The sequence below is a fragment of the Muntiacus reevesi genome, chromosome 5, assembly GCF_963930625.1.
Source record: "Muntiacus reevesi chromosome 5, mMunRee1.1, whole genome shotgun sequence".
NCBI classification, from domain to species: Eukaryota; Metazoa; Chordata; class Mammalia; order Artiodactyla; family Cervidae; genus Muntiacus; species Muntiacus reevesi.
The window spans coordinates 124,804,636-124,827,114 of NC_089253.1; the positions used below are offsets into that span (position 1 = coordinate 124,804,636).

A 22,479-nucleotide genomic window follows, 5' to 3' on the forward strand; every position below is an offset into this window, starting at 1 on the left:
GGGGGGCACGGGGCGGAGCAGTTCCCCAGGCCCTGGAGCCTGAGGAGCTCTGCTCCACAGCGTCCCCCGCCCTCCAGGAGGCCAACCCCACCTGGGCAGTGAGGGCCGGCCCGGCGCCCCGAGGGAGAGACCAGACCCCCGTGACTCTGCAGCAGGCGGAGCAAGGGCCACCTCGGCTGTGGGAGGCCCGGGGCAGCAGCAGAGGAAGGACGCAGTGAGGTTTTCTACTCAGCAGCGCCCTGGGCTCAGCCCTGACTCCGGGCCCGGACGCGGCCTAGCCAGGCCGGGCACCTTTCCCTCGTCTTACGTCTGTCCTCGCCAGCATCCCCCAGGGCCGGGGTTGGGGTGGGGATGCTACCCAGGGGCTCGGTCTGGGCCAGACGTGGGGCCTGCAGACTGCTCCTGGGGCGAGGCCCAGGTGCCCCTGCCCCCAAGCTCTGTAGGTGGGGCCGGAGCCTCACCTCAGTCTGGGGAGGCTGTCCTTGGGGAAGGCCTGCGACAGGGCGCGGTTCCCCCTGAGCTTCAGGTGCACCAGGCCCCCCAGCCCGGCCAGGGGCAGCACGCTCAGCTGGTTGTCCGTCAGGTCCCTGGACAGCAGACGTGACCAGTTACCGGTCAGCGGGGAGGCTGGGGCGGGCTGTGCTGTGGGCATGGCCAGGTGCCCAGGCAGAGGGAACACGGACGCCGAGCAGAGGTGGCGGGGCGGAAAGGGCGCTCACCTGGGGCCGCCACCGTGGGGCTGCTGGAGGGGCGAGGGGTGCCCCGCCATCCCCCGCCCGGGGCAGCACAGCTGCGGGGCCCACCCGCGTCCCATCGGAGCCCCGACTCCTCCCCGAGGGTGTCCCCCTGCTGTGCTGGCCCCTGCCCCCCGCACCCTGAGGCCCCAGGGGCCAGAGCCGGGAACGGGACAGAGTGACTGGCCACACACAGGCGCTCGGCCACCCGCTCTGTTCCACGGTCAGCTTGGGAGCCAGAGGCGAGGATGCCCACGGCTCCCCCGGAGAAACGTTAAAGGAAGCCAGACGTCCACACCAGACCGTGCAACCACAGGCCGCGCAGCGTGGAGACGGGCCTGGGCTGGACAGCAGGAGACCCGGCCCGTGGAGCCGGGGGGCGGGGTGGGGCGGGGGCGCAAGCTGCCTGAGCCCCAGCAGTCTCGTCTTTCAGATAAAAGATACCGCCCCCCACTGACCAAGGGGACAAAGATACCGGCCCCCCACTGACTAGGCGGGTGCAGATACCGCCCCCCCAGTGACCAGGGGGCTGCTGAGCAGACGGGGCGGGAAGGGGGTGGGAGTGTGGCCTGGGGCCCAGAGCCCAGGGCCGTGAGCGCTGGGGACCCTGAGTCCCGGCCCCGTGAGTGAGGGCCCCCACCTGGACGCACGTATGCGGTGAGGGGCAGGGCTGCAGGGTCTCTGGCGGACGTGCCTGAGGACGCAGTGGAGAACCTGCACCACTGTGCGTGGCCGCCCCCAGGATCCCCCCACACTTACGCACATCCTGGTGCTTTGGGGGGCCCCCACTCTGCAGCCCCAACCTCACCCTCTGTCCCCCACAGCCTGGGGCCCGAGGCAGCGTGCGTCCCACCCCACAGGCGGCCCCCCAGGCTGGGCCCCCCCACCGCGGGCGGCACCCAGGAGGAGAGCCGCACTCACAGCTTGACCAGTGAGCGCAGGGTCGCGAAGGCCGCAGGGTGGATGGATCGGATGGCGTTCCAGCTCAGGTCCCTGGGGGAGAGAGGGTGTGACAGGAGGGGGCCAGCACACGGAGGACCCATCGTTCTTGCCCTGGGGTGCGGGGACGCAGGGAGCGCCCTACTCAGAGCGATTGCAGGGAGGCAGGTCCCTACTCACAGGGGTCACAGGGAGGCGGGCCCCCTACTCACAGGGGTCACAGGGAGGCGGGTCCCTACTCACAGGGGTCACAGGGAGGCGGGTCCCTACTCACAGGGGTCACAGGGAGGCGGGCCCCTACTCACAGGGGTCACAGGGAGGCGGGTCCCTACTCACAGGGGTCGCGGGGAGGTGACCCCCCTACTCACAGGGGTCACGGGGAGGTGGGCCCCCTACTCAGAGTGATTGCAGAGGCGGGTCCCTACTCACAGGGGTCACGGGGAGGTGACCCCCCTACTAACAGGGGTCACAGGGAGGCGGGCCCCTACTCACAGGGGTCACAGGGAGGCGGGTCCCTACTCACAGGGGTCGCGGGGAGGTGACCCCCCTACTCACAGGGGTCACGGGGAGGTGACCCCCCTACTCACAGGGGTCACAGGGAGACAGGCCCCTACTCACAGGGGTCGCGGGGAGGTGACCCCCCTACTCACAGGGATCGCAGGGAGGTGAGCTGGTGGAAGGTGTCGGCTCTGACTTCCCAGATGCGGTTGTGCTGGAGGCCGCTAGGGCAGCAAGAAGCCTGCTGAGCCCGGGGCCGAGGGCTTCCTGCCCCCACCGCGGGCACTGGAGGCCGGGAGGACCCCGCTGGCAGGAATCACCAGAATTAAGCGAGCAGGGGCTCCGGCGGCCTTGGGTAAGAGTCGGTCAGGAGACTGAGCTACAAACCATCCCTGTGGCTCCAAGCGAGTGGGTTCCCAGGGCTCCTCGGGGCCGTGCTCCCGGCCCTGCTAACGTCACCCTGCGGGCCCTCCAGACCCTCGTCCAGCAGCGGGATGCTGCCAAGCCCCTCACGGCCCAGCGACAAGCAGAGCCCAGCAGACTGGTGTCTGAGTGGGAGGCGGACCCTGGGCCGCGGGACAGCAGGACCCGCCCTGCCTGGCCCCAGGGCGCAGACACGCAGTCTGCAGGCCCTGCGCTGGGGAAACAGGAGCTCGGGAGCCTGTCACGGGGTTCTGTCCTCGCGGATCCTGCAGCCCAGGTTCCCTCCTGGACACGAGTGTGCACGTGTGTGTGTGCGTCTGTGGGAAACGAGAGCCCGGGGCCCCTGCAGGCCCACAGCCGCTCCCTGCCCGGCCCTAATCGCGGCCACAGCTCGTGCTGCTTCAGCCCCGAGGAGCTGCCTGAGACGCTCGGGCGTCTGGGGCCGTCGCCCCCAGTCCTGCTGCCCCGGCCCCCGCCGAGTCCCCAGCCCGGGCGGAAGGTCAGCGTGCCTGCCGGCCCCGCCCTCGGCCCTGCCCCCGACTCACATCTCCTCCAGCTTCTGACACCCGTGCAGGCTGGGCAGCCCCTCAATCCGGTTGTGAGACAGCTCCCTGGGGACAGGCCGGGGGCAGTGAGGGAAGCCGGCCGCCAGGAACACGGCCGGGCACGCGGCGCACCCTGCCCGGGTCCTTCGGGAGTCCCCTCCTCACTGCAGGGGCAGGGAGGGCCGCTTCGTCCACAGGAGGCCTGGGGCACGCTGGCAGGGCCCGGGGTCGGGGCGCAGGAGCTGAGGGGGCGCTGGGGCTGCCAGCAAGGCCCGCGTGGTGCTGCACCAGCTGGCTGAGGCTCAGCCGTGGAGCTGATGCTCTTGGGGACCCCCTGGCAACCCGTCATCCAACTGAGGCTCAGGAGGGGACGGGACCCCCAAGGACGCACTGTCTGTTGGTGGCAGACTGGACCCCATCTCAAGCTGGGGGCGGCGGTGAGCGCCCAGGCCCAGCGGGACTCCCCACTTGTGAGTGGACACTGAAGCTCCTGCACGGTCCCGGGAGGGCGCGTTTTCCCTCGTGGACTCCGGTAACGTACTAGAACCACTCCAGAGGGACCTACGACCTGCCGGGTGCCTCCCACCTTCCTAAATGTCCCCTGATGACGAATGTGAGGTCAGGGCCACTGTAAGGGGAGCCTGGCCTTGCCTGGCGGGAAGTGACGGAGCTGGGCCTCAGCCCTGGTCTGGCCGCGAACACCAGGGCTTCTCCCAGAACTGGAACCGGGAGACGCAGCCTGGCCGCTCTCGGGCAGCTCCCCTACCCGCCGGGAAGAGCAGGGAGTGCCCGAGGGGACGGAGGCCGGGGGGACCGGGCCAGGCCACAGCCGTGGGGAGGGCAGGGAGGCACTCACAGGACTCGGAGCCTGGGCAGCTGCTGGCACATCCCTGGGGGCAGCCGCTGGAGCCCCGCACCGGTCAGCGTCCTGCAAGGACGACAGGCCTGCACCGAGCCGCCTCCGTTCTGGCCCACACCGTCTGGAGCTTGGCGCGGACAGGAGTGGGGGCCCAGGGCGGGGGCGCCTCGGGGGTAGGGGGCGGGGGGCTCAGCCCAGCAGCAGTCCTGCAGCCACACCCCCCACCGCACCCCCCGAGGGTCCCCATGTCCCCCCCACACGAGCTGGACTCCAGCCCGTGTGCGGGGTGATGGGCAGGCGTGCACAGAAACCCAGCCCTGCGCCCGCGCCCCTGTGCCCAGAGAGCCGGCGGGGAGACCCGGGGAGCAGGCGCGGGCAGGCTGGGCACCTGTGTCCCGAGAAGACCTGAGCCAAGGGCATCCTCGGGGAGCACGCGGTCCCTCGGGGGGGCTTCCGGCTCTGGGGTCCCCTGACCGCTCAGCCCCTCTCTCACAGTGAGTGGGGGGCCCGCTAAGCTCTGAGGCCCCACCCGATGCCACAGGACGTAAGGTGGGAGCCCGGGGGACAAGGAGGCGGGCGTCACAGCCCTCCGCCCTTTGCGGGTCCTCTGCGCTCTCGGTGGGTTAGGAACTCTGAGAAACCCCAGGATGGAGGAGCAGCCCCCTCCCCCAAAACCGCCTGCCCTGCCCCCAGAGAGAGCGCTGTGGGCCCCTGGCCGCCGACAGCAGATGGCCAGACCTCGGGGAGCCTAGTCTAGGGGCTCTGGGTGCCTAGCCCAGAGCAGGGGGCATCCACTCACAGGATCTCCAAGCTGGTGGTACCTCTGAGGTCTGGGAACTCCTGGATGTCCGTGGCACCATTCAGGGAACTGGGGGCACAGCACCAGTGACCCGAGGGCGAGGTCAGCATCCAGGGGCCCCCGGACCTCCCACCACTGACCAGAGGGAGAGGTCAGCATCCAGGGGCGCCCGGACCCCCCGCCAGTGACCAGAGGGAGAGGTCAGCATCCAGGGCCCCCCCAGCCCCCTGCCAGTGACCAGAGGGAGAGGTCAGCCCGGCCTGGCCCAGGCAAGGCCCGTGGGACCCGCCCCGTTTCAGAGCAGCAGCCTGAGTGCTTCTGGGGAAGTTCTGGCCGCGGGGCTGCTCCCTGGAGCCAGGCAGCGGGTCTCCCGAGGGTCACTGCTGGGACCCTCCGCACCGGGGACCCCAGCTCGGGGGCCACATGGCCCACCTGGGACAGAAGTCCAGCAGGGTGCATGCTGCCCGACCCGGAGGGGCCCCGGGCTCGCTCCCAGGCGGGAGGGCCTGAGGCGCAGCGCTGGCCTCTGGGGGGAGGCTGGGGGTGCGTGAAGGTGGAGCGTGTGCCCCACGGACTCAGGGGCGGCCCTGGGCTGCCGTGCCCGCAGTGCCCCGAGGGGGGCTCCTGTGGGGTGAGACTGAAAGAGCCGGAGGGACGCCGATGCCTCTGGGCGCCCAGGGGGTCGGGGCCGAGGCTCCAGGGCCACATGAGCAGGACCCTGACCAGGGGGCGGGGGTTGGGGGGGCGGGGGGCAGGGGTGGGGGGGGGGCGCCAACTCACAGAGTGTGCAGCCCAGGCAGGTGCCGGAATGCCGACCGCCCCACGAACTGGATCGGGTTGTCATAGAAGTGTCTGCAGGACAGACGAGACCTTCACTGCCCTCCCGGCAGGCGAGGCACACGTCCACTCCCCACGCCCGCCCTGTCGCCCCCGAGACCAGGACCAGCACGTGGGGAGCCCCCCCAATCCCGCCAGCCAACCACGCCCTCCCCCGAGAGGAGGAAGAGCTCACATGGTCTGCAGCAGAGGGTTCCCCAGGAAGGCCTTCTCGGGGATGGCCTTGATGTTGTTGCTATGGAAACCCCTGGGGGACAACACAGGCATCAGAGGGACCCCAGGACGCCCTCCGACAGCCAGACAGGAAGGCTGGGGCCAGAGGGACGCAGCCGGGGACCCCCCTCCCGGCTCTGCCACCCTTGGGAAGGAAAGCCAGTGTGCTGGGGGTGGGGGTGAGGGCGGAGAGGAGCAGGCCCAGACCCCCGGGAGGGCGCGTGGGGGAGTGCAGAGAGACAGGGGCTCCCGGAAGAGACGCGGGCCCCAAGGGGAGGCGGGCTTGGTCTCAAGGCCCTGAACGGGGGAGCAGACCCACGGAGGGGCAGGCCCGGGGGGGACGCCCGCAGCTGAGAAGGAGAAACGGCGGGTGGAGTGCCCGCTGAGAGCGGGCCCGGGGAGCCGGGAATGGCGGGTCTGGCGTCGGGGAGAACAAAGTCAACGCTGGACTGGGACGCCCGGTCCTCTCTGAGCTGCCCCGACACCCTCAGTCAGTAAACTGCCCCCACCAGCGCCCGCCTGCCCACCAGGTTCGTGCAGGGCCCCGCATGAGTCCACTCCTCCCGAGTCTCACCAGCCACGTCTCGCCCAGGGGTGCGCCGAGCCCTGAGGGCCAGGGGTTCGAGCCCCGTCCTCAGGCCGCCGTGGATGGACGGACGGACGGACGCACGCCCGGCTGCTGCTCCTGCTGCCCCAACCTGCACACCCCGCTGCCCCACGCCCTCCACTGAGCAGGGTCCCTCGTCTGGGGCTCCGGGGCCCCGAGGACAGGCAGCCGTTCTCCCGGGACCCCCGCCAGCGTCCGGGCCAGGGGAGGGCAGCGTGAGCCTGGTGCTCAAGGTCGCGGGCGGCCGCGGAGCAGACCCTGCGTGGCCTGGGGGCTCAGGCTCTGGCTCCAAACCTCCGCTGCCTGAAGTGGCCGCATGCAGACCCCGGCCCGCTGCCAGGCGGCCGCTCCCCACAGAGGCTGTCCCCCCGCCCCCGGGCCGCCCCTCTGCCCACCCACCTCCCGCCGGCCTTTCCGCCTCTGTTCTCCCTCCCTCATCGCCTCCTGACCCCCCGCGCCCTCCAAGGCCGACCTCAGGCCCGTCAGCCCGCAGTGCTCTCTGGACACCGTCATCGCGAAGACAGTCCAGGGCTGGACCCGCACGCCGGCCCCGCGCCGCCCCGTCCCGCCCCGAGCACGCACCCTGCAGGTGCCGAGCACCCATCTGAGAGCAGGACCAGCGGGCGCTGAGGAGGGGCCCCAGGCACAAAGGAGGCCCGCGCCCGGGCCTTTCCAGGCGGGGCGGCCTCGCTCTCCCAGGCCTGAAGGGCCCAGCTCCCCTGAGGCCCAGCCGGAGACGCTCCAGACCGAGCAGCGAGGCCTGTGACCTCTGACCTGGGGGGAGGGGGGTCACGACCCTGGGAGGTGAGGGTGTGGGGGCCCTTGGACACAGAGGACACCCCGGGCCCCACAGAGGAGCTTACAGTTCCTGCAGGCGGCCCAGCGTCCGGATGGCCACGGGGAACTCGCGCAGCTGGTTGTAGTTCAGGTCTCTGGGAAGGAGGCGGGCGGTCACTGGGGGCGGCGCCCAGGGGGTCGGGGCCGGGAACGACGTGGGCTCTGGGTTGGCTGAAGGGGGGGCCTGCCTGGCCGCGGGTCCGTCTGCGGGAGCACCTCGGGGACAGCGGCGGCTAGGAGGGCCCGGGAGCAGGGGCAGGTTAACACTGCAGCTGCCGGGGTCGGGGGGAGCCCTGGACGCCCCCGGGCCACCCCAGCCCCACAGCGCGGCCTCCCCGGGAAGGCGCTCGCCCATGAGGGGAGCCCGGCTGGCCCGCTGCCCTCCGCCGGACGACGACCTCAAGGAGGGGGCTGCCGATGGCCAGCACCCAGGCCCCCGGAGCCCAAGTGGATGCCCCACTGCGGGGCGATGGGCACAGGGGTCCCCGAGAAATCACGAGCATCGTTCACACTACGGAGCAGAGCTCTGGGGGTGTCCACGGGGAAGTAACAACCCCACATGCCTTTCCTCCCGAGACACGCTAACGTCTGACAGAAACATTCCCTCCCAACTGGAATGAAAGTTCTTGAGAGCACACGCTTGCTCTTTTCTAACTGAAACCCCAGAAGGGCCCTGGCACAGAGCAGCGCCCAGCAGACCTGTCGCCTCCACAAGTGAGTCAGGGAAACGTCGCGACGACATGACTGATGGGAGACACGGGCGGATCGCCCGGAGGTGCCACGCTGGGGTCAAGAGGCACCAGCCCGCCCTGAGCGGCGGCCTCAGGCTGCTGGGGCAGAAGGCCGGGGCGGGTCCCTGGGGCCTCGAAGCCTGAGCCTCACATACTTCACCCGATGCCCATCCCGTGGCCAGACTGCACGGTGCCAGCTCTCTCGCCAGCCTCTGGTCAGGAATTTTGCCAGGAATGGCCTGACAGACAGTGGGAAAGACACGTGGTAAAAGGCATGTAAACTAAAAGGCTATTTTTACAGAAAAATGTGGGAGAATAAAAGTGGTGCAAATGTCTGAAAGAATTCTGCAAACCACACGCCAAAGAGGTGGCCTGAGCTTTCCCATCTGGACGTCTACGCAGCTTCGAGAAGCTGGGTAACTGCCAAGCCCTGCTTCATCTGGGGCGCGGGGACGCTGCCTCTGTTCTAACGGCCCAGGAACACCCCTACCAGCCCTGTGCCCCCCCGAGGAACCAGCTTGGGGCGGAGGGCGTTTGGTGCCGGCCCCAGACACACGAACTCCCCACCGGGGGGGAGTGGGCTGCAGTGAGGCAGGCGGGAAGCGTCTAGACTGCAGGCCGAGCAGCTGCGGCCGGATGCGGTGGGTCCCACCAGCGTAGGTGCCAGCCTGTGCGGAGGGAGCTGCAGGCGGTGGGGGTGCGGGCCCCACGGGGACGTGCGCCCGACCAGCTGCAGGCACAGGTGGATCTTTGGGGCAGACAGATGGGTCTGCAGGCTCCTCGGGTCATGGCCTCGGACCAGGTGAGGGCGCAGGCTGGACCTCAGGCCGAGCGCGGTCTGCAGGAGGCGGGGGGCGGCTGAGCAAATGGCAGTTTCCAGGGGAGGCGGGGGGGGGGGGGGGCGGGGTGGACTCTCGCTCTCAGGCCTGGAGTTCCTCCCTGCTCGACAGTGTCCCTGGACACCCTTGCCAGCTCTGAGCCGTCCCCCGAGGGCTTGTGGGCACTGCTCCCATTACCCCACATTACGGCCAAGGGAAGGCAGCACAGGTGTTGGAGAAGGTTCCAGGCCACACCCAGCGTGACCCGGCCGTGGCGGGGACCGCTCCACCCCCTCCAACACCCACCCACCCCCGTCCCCTGTCTGCAGTCGCCAGCCCCGTCGGCCACGTGCGTGTGTAACATGTTCATAAATGCTGAAGGTTGAGTTCTCGGCGTCACGAGCCACACTCCAACCGTGCAGTCACGAGTGCGGCTGCTGGCTGCCATCTCAGCAGCCCAGACGGAACCTTCCCACGGCCACAGGAAGTTCTGTCCCGCGTTGCCATCCTCGGTGATGGGAGGCACGGCCGGGATCTCGTGGTTCCTGGCTCCCCGCGGACGGCGTGGCCACAGGGCTGGTCCACCCCACAGAACCAGGAGAGCAGGGCTTACAAAGCACCCGGCCTGCCCGCTGTGGCCTCCCCGCCTTCCACCAGCTGGAGGCCAAGTGCCAGAGCCCTGGGCACGCCCAGGCCCCCACGCCACCATGTGGAGCAGGGCCACCTGCCGAGGAGACGTGCCCCCACCCTGGCGAGGACACAGTCCAGGAATAAACTCCTCCCGTGTAGAGCCACGCCCTGGGCCGTGGTCTCCTGGTGACCACACGGGCCCTGCGCTGACCCGACATCACACCAGGGCTTGCCTGGAGTCTGGGGTCCACCGCCCGAGCTGTTGCTGCTCTTCAGCCACTAAATCGCGTCCAACTCTCTGCAACCCCAGGGACCGCAGCGCACCAGGCTCCCCTGTCCTTCACTGACCCCTGGGGTTTGTTCAAACCCATGTCCACTGAGTTGGTGAGGCCATCCAACCATCTCCTCCTCTGTCATCCCCTTCTCCTCCCGCCTTCAATCTTCCCCAGCATCAGGGTCTTTTCCACTGAGTCAACTCTTCGCATCAGGTGGCCAAAGTATTGAAGTTTCAGCTTCAGCATCAGTCCTTCCAGTGAACAATCACCTTTAGGATGGACTGGTTTGATCTCCTTGCAGTTCAAGGGACTCTCAAGAGTCTTCTCCAACACCACAGTTGAAAAGCATCAATTCTTCAGCATTCAGCCTTCTTTATGGTCCAACTCTCACATCTATACATGACTACTGAAAAAAGCATAGCTTTGACTAGACATACCTTTGTCAGCAGTGATGTCTCTGCTTATTAATATGCTGTCTAGGTTTGTCACAGCTTTTCTTCCAAGGAGCGTCTTTTCATTTCATGGCTGCAGTCACCATCCGCACTGATTTTGGAGCCGAAGAAAATAAAGCCTCTGTTTCCATTGTTTCCCCATCTATTTGCCACAAAGTGATGGGACCGATGCCATGATCTTAGTTTTCTGAATGTTGAGTTTTAAGCCACCTTTTTCACTCTCTTCTTTCACTTTCATCAAGAGGCTCTTTAGTTCTTCTTCACTTTCTGCCATAAGGATGGTGTCGTCTGCATACCTGAGATATTGCTATCATTGATATTTTTTATATTATTGATAGTCTCCTGGCAATCTTGATTCCAGCTTGTGCTTCATCCAGTCTGGCATTTCACACAATGATGTACTCTGCATATAAGTTAAATAAGGAGGGTGACAGTATATAGCCTTTATGTACTCCTTTCCCAATTTTCAACCAGTCCATTGTTCCACCTGCGGTTCTATTGCGTCTTGACCTGCATACAGGTTTTTCGGGAGGCAGGTAAGGTGGTCTGGTTTTCCCATCTCTTTAAGAATTTTTCACAGTTTGTTGTGATCCACACAGTCAAAGGCTTTAGCATAGTCAGTGAAGCAGATGTTTTTCTGGAATTCCCTTGCATTTTCTATGATCCAACAGATGTTGACGATTTGATCTCTGATTCCTCTGCCTTTTCTAAATCCAGCTTGAAGATCTGGAAGTTCTAGGTTCACGTACTGTTGAAGCCTGGCTTGAAGAATTTTGAGCATTATTACCGGCCTAAGAGATGTTTCCAAAATGGGGAGCAGAGGCTGTCATCCTTCCAGACGCTTGGAGAAGCCTTCCCATGACTCACAGAGTAGTGTTCTGTGCCTCATGGGCTCTGACCCCTGGGGTGACCTTTCAGCTCCACCAACCACTTCACCTGGTGGAGGCTCCCCCTCCCGGGTACAGCTGTGACCCCTGGGCCCTCGGCCCGCACCCTTTCCCCACATCCTCAGGGCTCACAGCCCTAGGCACCCTTGGAGTGCCACCTCCTGAATGCAACCCTGTCCCTGTGGTCAGAACAGCTCACTCGCGCTTCCAGAACATTTCTGGTGTCTTCTCCGGAAACACTCAGGTGAGACAGGAGAAAACGCAGGTGGAGTGAGAGTAATGATGGGACTGTAGCGCCTGTGTGGTCGCGGTTTGAGCTGACCCACCGCCACAGGCCATTTCATTGCCACGCCAGCCCTACAAGGCAGGTACTGTTGTTACCTCTGTTCTGCCAAGAGAAACATGTGCAGAGAGAGGCCACCCCTGGACGGCAGCTCGAGGAGAAGATACTCGGACTGCAGCCCTGGGCGCAGGCGTCCACCACAGGGATGTCCCGGTTCACACTGTCCTCCTGGTTCATACTGTCTGCCCGTGAGACCCGAAGACTGTTGTTATCAGGAAGCAGACGGGATCCCTTGCGGGCTCCCGGAAGCCCAGGCACCGGCCGTGTGTGCAATGTCCACCGTTGGGGTGATGGTCTGACCCCCCAGGCCCTTGGGCCAGCGGTGACCTGCGGGCTCCTGGGGATGGAGCCCCTGGTGGAAGGCTGATTCCTCTGTAGCAGGTGATTCACAGGGCCTTAAACCTCAGCTGGAAAACTCCGGTTCGAGGCTGTGGAGTCCATTATCTTTAATGGCCTGGAATCAGCCAGAGCCCAGAGCTGTTCCGTCTGCGGCTCCAGGAGCCAGGAGCAGAGGGGAAGGGCTGAGGTTAAAGGGAGCAGGTTCCCAGCTCCAGCCAGAGCTCGGTCTGGAAGTGCAGCTGTTGTGGCTGGTCCTTCCCCTCTGCTCATCCAGCCAAGCCCAACAGGATGATGGTGTCGGGGAACGCGGCCGGGGACGCGCCAGGACTGCCTCCCGGGTCTCCTTCCATCCACTGTTGCAGCAGTGGCCGCTCTCGGGGTCCACAGAGCCTCACTGTGGATTCGGAGCTCAGAGCCGGCGTCACCTCATCCAGCTAGCCCCATCCTTTTCCTGATCAGGAACTGAAGCTCAGAGAGAAGCCGTGGACCTTGGCCCATCAGAGCAGGACCCCGAAGCTGGCCCTGCTCTCTCGGCTCTGGGATAACACGTCTCAGAGCTACCCAGGGTGCGTCCTGCCGGGCTCCAGGAAGCACGGCCACAGCCAGGTTTTAGGGAGACTGGGAGAGAGGGTGAGCAGAGGGGATTCGGCCTCCCCAGCTGCTCGCAAGCAGGTCAAGGTAGGGGGCTGAGCTGGAGGCCGGGGCTTCTGTGCGTTTTCATTTTTGGAGAGAGGAGTCCCGATCGTCGGGGACCGGCAGCATCGCCTGGGCCAGGTACTGACCTCCACTCGGCTTGCTCCTCACCCGCTCCTCCGGGGACACCCACTGTACGAGGCGCCCTGCTCACCTGGCCCAGAGTGGGTATAGAGGGGTTCTCTCCTGCTTCCTCTTCCTGGACACGAGGCTCTGGAGCGGCAGACAGATCCACAGGTTGGTCTCCACTTTCCACAGCCATCAAGAGGTTAACATCATTAACTGGGCTCCCGCTGACACTTTTACGTGGAGGAATGTGGGGGAGCCCAGACGTTTCTGAGGCTGTAAACCCCAAGCCCCGTTCATCTCCCACGGCCAGGACGGGGGGCAGCCACACGCAGCGAGGGCAAGAACATCTGCACTGCTGAGGCCGAGGCCCGAGTGACCCACACGGTCGGGGCACGCGCCGCGGCGAGCCGGGAGCAGCTCCACTTCCGGACTAACAGCCTGTTTCCTGTCTGACAGCCTGCCTGCCAAGCCACCCACCAACACAGGCAGCAATTAGCAAATCTACTAGAGAGAAACGCGCCCTCCCGCCTGCCTCCCCCTCCGCCTGCCTCCACCTCTGCCCTCTTCTTCGCCAGAAAGAAACCCCAGACGGTCCCTGACGGGGCAGCACTGCCGACTGTAAGGGAGCAGCTGTCCCGACACCGAGGGCCCGTGCTGCCCTGCCCTCAGGGGAGAGGGGCGAGAGAAAACGCCCAGCAAGCCTGGGGCCACCCCTGGGGCGCTGCGGCTCCACCTCTGCCTGAAGCCTGCATGGCAGCAGCCGGCGTTTCAGTCTGCGTGGTCCTCAGCATTCCCTTCTCCGCCCCTTGGGCCGCACCCCCATGGGTAACAAGTCACACTCTGCCTCCGGCTCCTCCCAGGTTCTTTGAATCAAGGTTTGTAGCCTCGTCACATTCTCACCACCTTGCCCAGAAAAGCCCCCGGTGCTCCGAGGTGTGATGCTCAGATCAGGACCCGGTCCTGCGGGTGAAGGCGGGTCCCCGCGGCAGCCCCTTAGCTGGACCACCGGGACGCAGAGGCCCAAAGGGGCCCCGAGGCCGGGCTGTGAGGCGTTTGGAAGGGGACCCAGAGTCAGGCAGGGATGAGGCACCACTCGGTGGGTGTCTGTCCAAGCTAGAGAGCGTGACGGGGAACCGGGGCCGCTTCCCTGGCTGTGGATCTTTAAGTCTGGTTCTGGCCTTAGAGCCTCGCAGTGTCTGTGACAAGGGTTACCTCTTTCTGGTTCATAAACGTCCCCTGAGCCTACAGCAGGGGCCTGGCTCACACTAGACGCCCATCAGCGTTCACGGAGCCAGTGAGCTGAAGAGACAGCAGAGACGTTCCCCGCCTCCTTCCCGGGGGCGCTGGGGGCTGGAGCTCAGCCCCGCAGGCCCCTCTCCACGTCGTCCTCCAGGAACCTGCGGCCCAGCGGTCTACAGGCCCTCCTTCAACCATCTCCCCCACCCCACTGCAGACCAGCTCGACCAGGGCCCGCGGGTTGGCAGGGAGCGGGGACAAGCGCGGTGGCCGTGGCCGCCCCAGAGCGAGCGGGGGGCTGCCCTGCCACGGGGAAGAGTCAACCGTCGTCCGGGGTGGGACACGGGCGGACGCGTCACGAGCTCAGCTTTCTGCCTGTGAGGAGTCATTAGTGGTTCTGGGGAAAAGCCAGAGAAAAAATGTTTTATATGGAACAATAAATTCTTCCATGAGCCACAAAATCCCACCGATTTGCAGCTAATAAACCCACAAATGCAGGTGATTAAGGGCTGGCAAGGGAGGGGCTCCTCAGCGCTCCCAGGGTTGGTCTTGGGCGGCTGCAGGCTGACACTGGACCAGAGGCAGGGCACCTGGGCGCAAGCTGGCGGGCAGCAGGGGGGCTGAACTGCAGCCCCCAAAAGACAAGCCCGAGTCCTGACCTGGGAACCCGTGACCTTATTCGGAGAAAGGGTCTTTGCAGATATAAGATAAGGATCCTCTCAAGAGTGCTGGCTTATCAGGACAGGCGGCAGAGCCAACAACAAGGTCCTCTCCCACAGAGGAGCCCCAGGACGCCTGGTGAAGCAGACGCAGACGCGGGGGGCGCCCACCAGCCCGGGGACCTCAGGGACCTCGGCAGCTGCGGGTTCCGCCGCAGACCCCTCAGAGGAACTCCCCCCACCCCGACTCCAGACCCCCGCCCCCAAAGCTGTGGGGGAGTACAATTCTGGAGTTGTTTTTAAGCCATAAAGTTTGTCTAATTTGTTATGGCAGACACACATCTAGTAAGAGGCCGTGCCCAACACGCTGGGGACCCCTGTCCAGCCTGGAGGTGACCCTGGCTCAGGCGCGGGGAGCACTCTCCCTGCACCTTCTGACTCAGTGCGGGGAGGAAGTGGGGAGGAAGGAAGGAGGAGGAAGTGACAGTGATTAACTGTTACTGGGGGAAAGGCAGATTACTGTCCATCCGACGCTACGCAGACAACAGGCTGAAGCAGCCAGCGTTCCAGGCTCTGGGAACTGTAAAACATCTCCCCTGCTTTCTATCTGTGGGGACTGAGGCTCCCGCAAGCCCAGGCGACTTGCACATGGCACATGCCGATGGCAGAACCAGGGTGTGGACCCTGGGAGGACCTGCATGGAAAGCCGCCCAGGGGCTGTCCCTGGTCAAGGCTGACCGTCAGGCCCAGAATGGGGAGGTTCAGTTCAGTTCAGTTCAGTCGCTCAGTCATGTCCGACTCTTTACAGCCCCATGGACTGCAGCACGCCAGGCCTCCCTGTCCATCATCAACTCCTGGAAGCTTGCTCAAACCATGTCCATCAAGTCGGTGATGCCATCCAACCATCTCATCCTCTGTCGTCCCCTCCTGCTCCTGCCCACAATCCCCCCCAGCATCAGGGTCTTTTCCAGTGAGTCAGCTCTTCGCATCAGGTGGCCAAAGTACTGGAGCTTCAGATTCAACATCAGTCCTTCCAATGAATATTCAGGACTGATTTCCTTTAGGATAGACTGGTTGGATCTCCTTGCAGTCCAAGGGACTCTCAAGAGTCTTCTCCAACACCACAGTTCAAAAGCATCAGTTCCCCTGGAGGGCGCGGCGCGCACCTTTTCCTTCTCACTGGGCGCCTGGCAGGTCCAGGGGCTGGACTGAGCTCAGGCGGCGGGCACTGCCTGGAGTGACGCATCAGGAAGCCAGAGCTTCAGGCCTACCGTCACTTACCAACTACAGAAACTTGGGCAACTTGCCCTGAATGTCTGGATGGACCTGGTCTGGAAAGTGGAGGTGCAGGACTCCGGGGGACTCTGACCCCGGATCTCCCGAGGGGCCGGCACCCTCACTGTGGGAGCAGAGAGGAGGCGTGAGCGCAGGACGGCGTCTGTGCCTGCTGCCTGCAGGCTCTGCACAACGAGGTGGCCTCAGGGAGCCAGGAGCCCGTTCCCACAGCCCGGCCTGTGCGATCAGACTCCCCAGGCAGGCAAGGCCTGCGCCCCTGCCCCAGCCGGCGGGCTTCATGCTGCCACAGGAGGGTGGCCAGGCAGGCCCGGCCCCCACCCCACCCTGGTCGCCTGGTGCTGCTGTTCTGGCAAAAAAGAGAGTGTGTGCGTGTTCACCTCACTCGTGCAGGGGGGATTCCAGGCCCACAGCGCAGGTGGCGCCTGCTCTGATGCCCCAGCTGGCGGAGGGAGGGAGACCTGGGTGGGCCGTGCGACTCAGGCCATCTGGCCTCCAGAGCAGAGGTCACAACAGAAGCAAGGTGGTCACGGGGTGCCCGCGCAGGGCTGGAGCCACACGGCCTGCTGTGTGTGTGTGTGTGTGTCTGGGCACCTGGCCCTCCTCCCCGGGTGGAAGGGCTGGGGCCGCTCTCCCTCTGCAGAGGAGCCCACAGCTGGAGCCAGGAGGCTGTGGTGGGAGGGTCTGGGTGGCAGAGCCTCAGCCCGGCAGAGCACAGACGCTCCAGGGTGACCGCAGGGCTGCAGAGCGGGCCAGTGATGCAGCAGTTCAAGCTCTGACTTCCTCTCCTCCCGCTTCCAATCTGCCGCCCCCACCCCTCACGCCTGGCTGTCCAGCTGGACCCCCAACGAGCATTCTGGGCAACAGAGAACAAGAACACACCCTCCTTTTCAACGGGAGAACAAGAGTTGGAAGAAGAACTCAGTCCTCAGGGGTGGGGCGGGGGTGCTGAGATCACGGCTGTCGTGGGGGGCGGGGGTTCTGGTCCCCAGGGGTGCCAGCTCCGTCAGCACCCCCATGGCTCTCATTCAGTCCACGTGCCGCCTGGCGGGTTGGCGTCACCGCGGGTGAGACACTGCAGGCCGGACCCCATAGCCGGAAGCCGGGTGCGACCCCCGGAGTGGCCGAGGCTGGGCTGTAGGCCTTGCTGCCGGGCAGTCCTGCCCCCGCAGCGGGTCCCTCAGTCAGGCCATGTTCTCCGCAGAGCGGGCGCAGGCCCTGGGTCTCTGCGGCAAGCCGTCTCCGCGGCAGATGAAAGGCAGGTGGGCACCGCCCACGGCTCCAAAGCCCAGCCAGGCCGGTCAAGCCCAACGCCCCGCACTGCCATCCAGGCTTGTTGAGAAAGAACCAGGCCGCTGCCCCGACGGTGAAGAAAGCGCCGCTAGTTGGCTTTCGAGAGGTGCCAACCCACACCCAGCACTGCCCCATCCCCAGGCGACGTCCCAGCAGAGCTCCCTGCCCACCCGCAGGCCAGGCAGACACGGGCCTCCCCTGACGCGGGCGCCTCGCAGCTCCAAACCTGCCCCCGGCTCGGGTCCCCGAGGGAGGGTGCTGTGGCCACGGTCTTCAGAGGTGCTGGCCGCCCCCACTGCCCAGGGGCACACAGCGGGCAGTTCACACAGGGCCCAGAGACGGGACCAGCCGGCGACCTGGGCGTGTTCTCTTGGTCAACCCCCGAGGTCTGCTCTGCCCACGGACAGTAAGTCCAGGACCAGCTCTGCAGACGCCCACGGCCCAGCATGGCAACCAAGGGGCCTAGACTGTGCTGGCCAACTGTCCGTCTGCCCCTGGCGGCCGACCAGGCAAGGCCGGCTCTCCTGACCCCAGGCTGGGGCACTGGCCCTCCCGGGAGGAAGGCTGGGGGTGGGCAGCCCCGCGCTTCAGCCCTGCGGCCCATCCACTCCCCCGTGGCCCAGGCCTGCTGGTCCCAGGGACTGTCTCCTCTGCTGCTTGAATGCAGGAAAGCCCTCACCTCAGGAATGAGGTTCTGTGTGTGTGTGGTGAGGGGGGGCGGTGGTCGGGGGTCGAGAAGAATGGCCTGTGAGTCAGGTCACTCTTGCTGACCTCCCAGGCCTGGCTCCCCGCCGTGGGTGGCTCATGCACAGCCCTCCCGGGAGCCGTGGGGTGGAAGGACCGCAGAGGAGGCGTCGAGGGCATGGGCACGCTCTGGGCGGAGCTGTTGCAGGACGTGATGTGGGGTCACGCGGCCTTCCCAGAGCCCACAGCTCTGTCAGCAGCACCCTCCCACAGGGACGCCCCCCATCTCCAGGTTCGGGGCCCTCATTCTTCCTGCTTCTCAAAGCCCACGTCCGTCTCGGATCTCGTGGGTTTCGGTCTCCCTGTGGGCACAGCCCCTACCCTGGGAAGAGGGGGATGCCCTCTGAGAGGGACCCTCCAGGGAAAACCCACCCCCGTCGGGACTCGGGCCCATCCCAGCACTCACAGGGTCTCCAGGTTCTGCAGCCCCTCGAAGCTGTGCGCCCCCAGGTGCCGGATGCGGTTGTTATGGAGATGCCTGTGTGGGAGGAGAGCTGCGTCAAGGGCTGGACCCAGGGCCGCGTGGCGGCGGGCCGGGGGACAGACACTCTCAAGCATGAACAGCCAGCCCAGCAGCGCAGCCTGTCTTCAGGGACACATCAGGCTGCGCTGGCCTCCAGAGCCAAGTCTCCAAAGCTGGAGCGACCGTGGGCTATGCTGTGTCCACTTCCTATCAAAGGAAAAGGCCGGAGGCATGGCTTCAGGCGGGGTGTGGTGAGTCTGGGAGAGACTCCCACGGTCGAGAGCAAACAGAAAGTAAACGACAGCATGTTCTCCCAATTCCTAATGGAAAGAGCGCAAGTATTAACCCAGAAACGGGCCCCCACCCCAGCCCAATGTCGTAATACACAGCACAGCAAAGACAGAAGTACAGACCAGAGACCGAGGCCGCAGACACGTGCCGGGGGCTCCCCGGAGCTGGAGAGAGGCGGGGTGTCCCCTTCCGGGGGGGAGGTCAGGGAAGGAGACAAAGTCTCCTCCAGAGCTGAGCCCAGGGGGACCTCTGTCGGGAGGGAACGCGCGCATCTCCCACAGCCTGACCCTGCAGAGGGAGCCCGCCTGCACACCACCCCACACACCAGGGCCCCGGGCACCTGTGGGCAGCTGACCCTCATTCACCCACGGCCCCGGCTACAGTCTGGGGGGAGCCGGGGGGCCCTTGGCGATGCAGCGGTCCCAGGAGGAGCCTGGAAAAGATGTCAGCTGGCAACCGTGCGAACACACACCAGGAGACCAAGAGCAGAGAGGGGCCGAGGCCGCTGAGGCCCAGCCTGCAGGAGACCGTCGTGGGCGGGGGGCAGCAGGACGCTCATCACCGCCCCTTCTGCCGCGAAGCAAGCCCATGAAACACCCCAGAGACAGCATCTTATATGGGGGGGAAAGGGCTGTAGATCATGAATCGAGGACCAAAACTACATCATGAAAATCTAGTCAATAAATGTGCAGCAAGGAGCAGTACAGGCACTGCCGAGTACAGGGTGTCAGAGAAAAACCTGAGCTGAAACCAGAAGCTGAGAGGTGAGTCACACGCGGGCGCTGAGGCTCCGGGAGCCGGATCCAAAGGGAGACAAAAGGCGTATTCAAAAGTGTGACCCAGAAGAAAACCCTCTAAAATAAGGAATGGAATCCAGAGGTAAAAGCACACGCTGTTTCAGGAAAACTGGACGAAGAAGATCCCGCACTGTGTCATATTTTAGTGAAGTTATTCAAGTTCAAGGATTAAAAAACATCTTTGGGCAGGAAAAGGAAATCGCGAACAAGGGAGGGAATCAGACTGGCCTCCAAGACGTTCAGAGAGCAAGGTGGCAGGTGTGGCGGGTAGGAACTGCGTGCTCCCTGCTCCTCCGCCAGGAGGCACCAGACCTTCCGCAGGGGGCTTCTGATTTTATCGGGGGAACACAGCCCTGTTTCCAGGAAGGAGCCCTGGGACTCCCCACTTCCTCCACTCTCAGCAAACTCCAGCCTTTCTCCCTGCCCACCCCCGTCCCCCTGAAGCTCGTCTTCAGCCTGTTCTTCCATCCCAGTGCCTCCTGCTTCTGCATGTCCAGCCTCAGGCCTGCAGACCACTGCTCCGCCCCTGGCGTCCCGAGCGCCTCTGGAAGCCCAGGCTCCTGGGACTTCTGGTCCAGAGGAAGAGATGAGACCCCTTCCAGGCCAGCACTGCAGTCCACTCAGGGCCCCGCAGGGCAGCCTGAGGCAGGCTCGGGGCTCGGGCTGAAGGGAAGCCGCTCTCGGCCAGCTGCCATGCCTCTGGCCTGACCCCCGAGCACCCGTCTTCCTCCTCCGTGCTTTCCTGCAGCTCAGCCCGGAGTCCTGGGCAACCTCCTCCAGCCCCCTTGCCCTGGACGGCCTCCAGCCACAGCAGCCCCTCCCCCGCCAAGGCTGGAGGCAGGTGAAGACGACTCAGAACCTCCAGGCCTTCTCTCTCTGCCTTGCTCAGCTGGCCCGGCTCTCCTGAGCTCTCCCCACCACCGCCCACCCCCCCAGAAATCTGACACCCTGGGCAGCTGAGCTCCTGCACCCCACTCCTCAACCAAACCCCACCCCACCCCCGACTCCTCCTCCACAACGTCCCTCAGGGCCGTGCGTCTGCCTCCACCCTCAGGCGGACGAGCCTCGCGTCTCCAGCCTCCCCTGCCCCCAAGTGTCCGTCACAGTCACCCTCCTGGGGCCCCTTCCCACCTCCAGGCCCCCCGCACTGGCAGGCCAGAGTCAAACGCGCTCCGAGGCCCCAGCTCACCCTCCAGCCTCCTCCCAGCCACACCTAACCACTCACTGCCGTGGCCTCGCTGACACCTGCCGGGAGCCTGTCCCCTGCTCCTCACCCATCCAGCTCTAAACCGTCCCTCCCGCCAGGACCGCCCCGCAGGCCCCCTCCCCCGCCAGCTGCTCCGGCCGCCCTGCGCCCAGGCCGAGGCTGACTCAGCACCCAGTGCTCTCGCCCGGCGCTCTGGGGCGGCATCGCTGTCTTCCCCGGTCCCCCCGCCACGCCACCAGGCCCGGGGCGGCGGCCGGAGCTCCCTCCTGGGCTCTGCGGGTCCCAGAGGACGAGGCAAGTGCTCTGCTGCTCAGCGGTCAGGGGCCCACTGTGAGGAGCCCCTTGTTCCAGGAGTTCCGTCTTTCAGACACTGATTCGCAGGGAGCGTCAGGACGTCACGGGGGTGTCACCAAAGCTGGCATCAGCACCCCGTCCTGCTCACCCTCTGCCAACCCCACTGCCGCCCGGGGAGGACGGTGCGGCCGTCCCGACAGAGGGTGTGGCTCAGGAGCAGTTTGTCCGCGTCTCCTGTCTCCCAGGACAGAGAGTCAGACAAATTCACGCTGCTCCTCCCTCTCTCAGAAGGAACCAAGCCTTGTCCACTCCCTGCTTTGGAAAATCACACCAGATTCCAAGTGCAGAGGAGGCCTCATGCCCGTTTAACGAAGTCTGGACATTTCCACGGCGGTAAGTCTGTAACCCGGAGCAATTACACACGGTCTCCAAGCCCTCGGTAACTGCCCTGTGAGCTCAGCAAGCATCCACGGCAGTGAGCCGGGAGCCAACCTGTGTCCGCCGGAGAAGGCACCGGCACCCACTGCAGTCCTCTCGCCTGGAGAAGCCCAGGGACGGCGGAGCCTGTGGGCTGCCGTCTGCGGGGTCGCACAGAGTCGGACACGGCTGAGCGACGTCGCAGCAGCAGCCCGTGCCCACAGGTCCCGGGGGTCAGTGAACCCCAGAACCCAGGGGCCCGGCACAGCCTCCCGGGGCGCTCCCCGACAGGGCTGCGCTCTCTGATTAAAGCGCTGGCTTTCCACTGCTGCAGATGACGTGAATTTATCCCACCCTGCACCAAAGCGCAACACTGCGCCCCCTGTCGCCGGATTCAAGAACGAGGAAGCCATCCCGGCGTGCGCTCCCGAGTGCGCGCAGAACAGCCGAGGAAACAGCAGCCGCGCCCGTTCCCAGCCTCTCAAAGCACTTGCAGCGGCGCCCGGCCTCCTGACAGCCCCGCGGGGTCAGCAGGAGATGGTCGCCTCACTTTACAACGGAAGCCCCAGGGACGCCGCGGAGGGCAAAGCCGTCGGGCACTCACAGCACCACGAGGCGGGACAGGTTCCGGAAGGCGTAGTCGGGGACGCGGCCGAGGCGGTTCAGGGCCAGGGTCACGGCCTGCAGGGCGCGCAGGTGGCCGAGGGCGCTAACGGGAATCTCGGTGAGTGCGTTGTCGTCCAGCCACAGGTGGCGGAGGGAGGTCAGCCCCTCGAAGCTCCTGTCCGGAACCAGGGAGATGAGGTTGGCATCCAGGCGCCTGCGGGAGGGGACAGGGAGAGTCTGGGCCTGGGCAGCAGGCCCCCCGGGCTCCACAGCCCCGCTCCTCAGGTCCCGATCCCCTCCGCGCCAGCCCGAGGCCCGTTATGCCTTGCGCCCCTGTTGGTGACCCGGCGCTGGTCCACACCTGGACCACAGTGCCCCTCATGCCCAGGCTCCCCGTCTGCGCCACGGCTCCCCCGCTCTGAGGATGCTGGCTCCCAGCCCCGTCTGCTCCAGGGCCAGGCCGGAAAGCAACTATGGTCTCCCACCGACCTGGGGAGAGCCCCACCCGCAGACGCGGCCAAGGAGAGGCCTTCCCAGAGCCGCAGGCCCGTCCCTGGCACCTGGCCCCGGGGCCCCTGTTCCCTAGCACCCCTGTTCCCTGGCACCCCTGCTCCCGGGGCTCCCCGGGACCCCTGCCCCCCAGAATCCTTG

General features: G+C 65.6%; 1 protein-coding gene across 1 annotated transcript in view; it reads right to left on the minus strand.

Moving 5' to 3' along the window:
• The window catches only part of LGR6 (leucine rich repeat containing G protein-coupled receptor 6), a 75,936-nt gene that overhangs the window by 6,597 nt on the left and 46,860 nt on the right, over positions 1 to 22,479 (minus strand). The window contains exons 5-15 of the mRNA XM_065937188.1: positions 21,827 to 22,042; positions 18,160 to 18,231; positions 7,318 to 7,386; positions 5,810 to 5,881; positions 5,578 to 5,649; positions 4,798 to 4,866; positions 3,996 to 4,067; positions 3,140 to 3,205; positions 2,324 to 2,395; positions 1,656 to 1,727; positions 462 to 587 (exon numbers count right to left, since the gene is read on the minus strand). Coding sequence (XP_065793260.1) covers positions 462 to 587; positions 1,656 to 1,727; positions 2,324 to 2,395; positions 3,140 to 3,205; positions 3,996 to 4,067; positions 4,798 to 4,866; positions 5,578 to 5,649; positions 5,810 to 5,881; positions 7,318 to 7,386; positions 18,160 to 18,231; positions 21,827 to 22,042 — 978 coding nt within the window. The remainder of the gene's footprint in view (positions 1 to 461; positions 588 to 1,655; positions 1,728 to 2,323; positions 2,396 to 3,139; positions 3,206 to 3,995; positions 4,068 to 4,797; positions 4,867 to 5,577; positions 5,650 to 5,809; positions 5,882 to 7,317; positions 7,387 to 18,159; positions 18,232 to 21,826; positions 22,043 to 22,479) is intronic.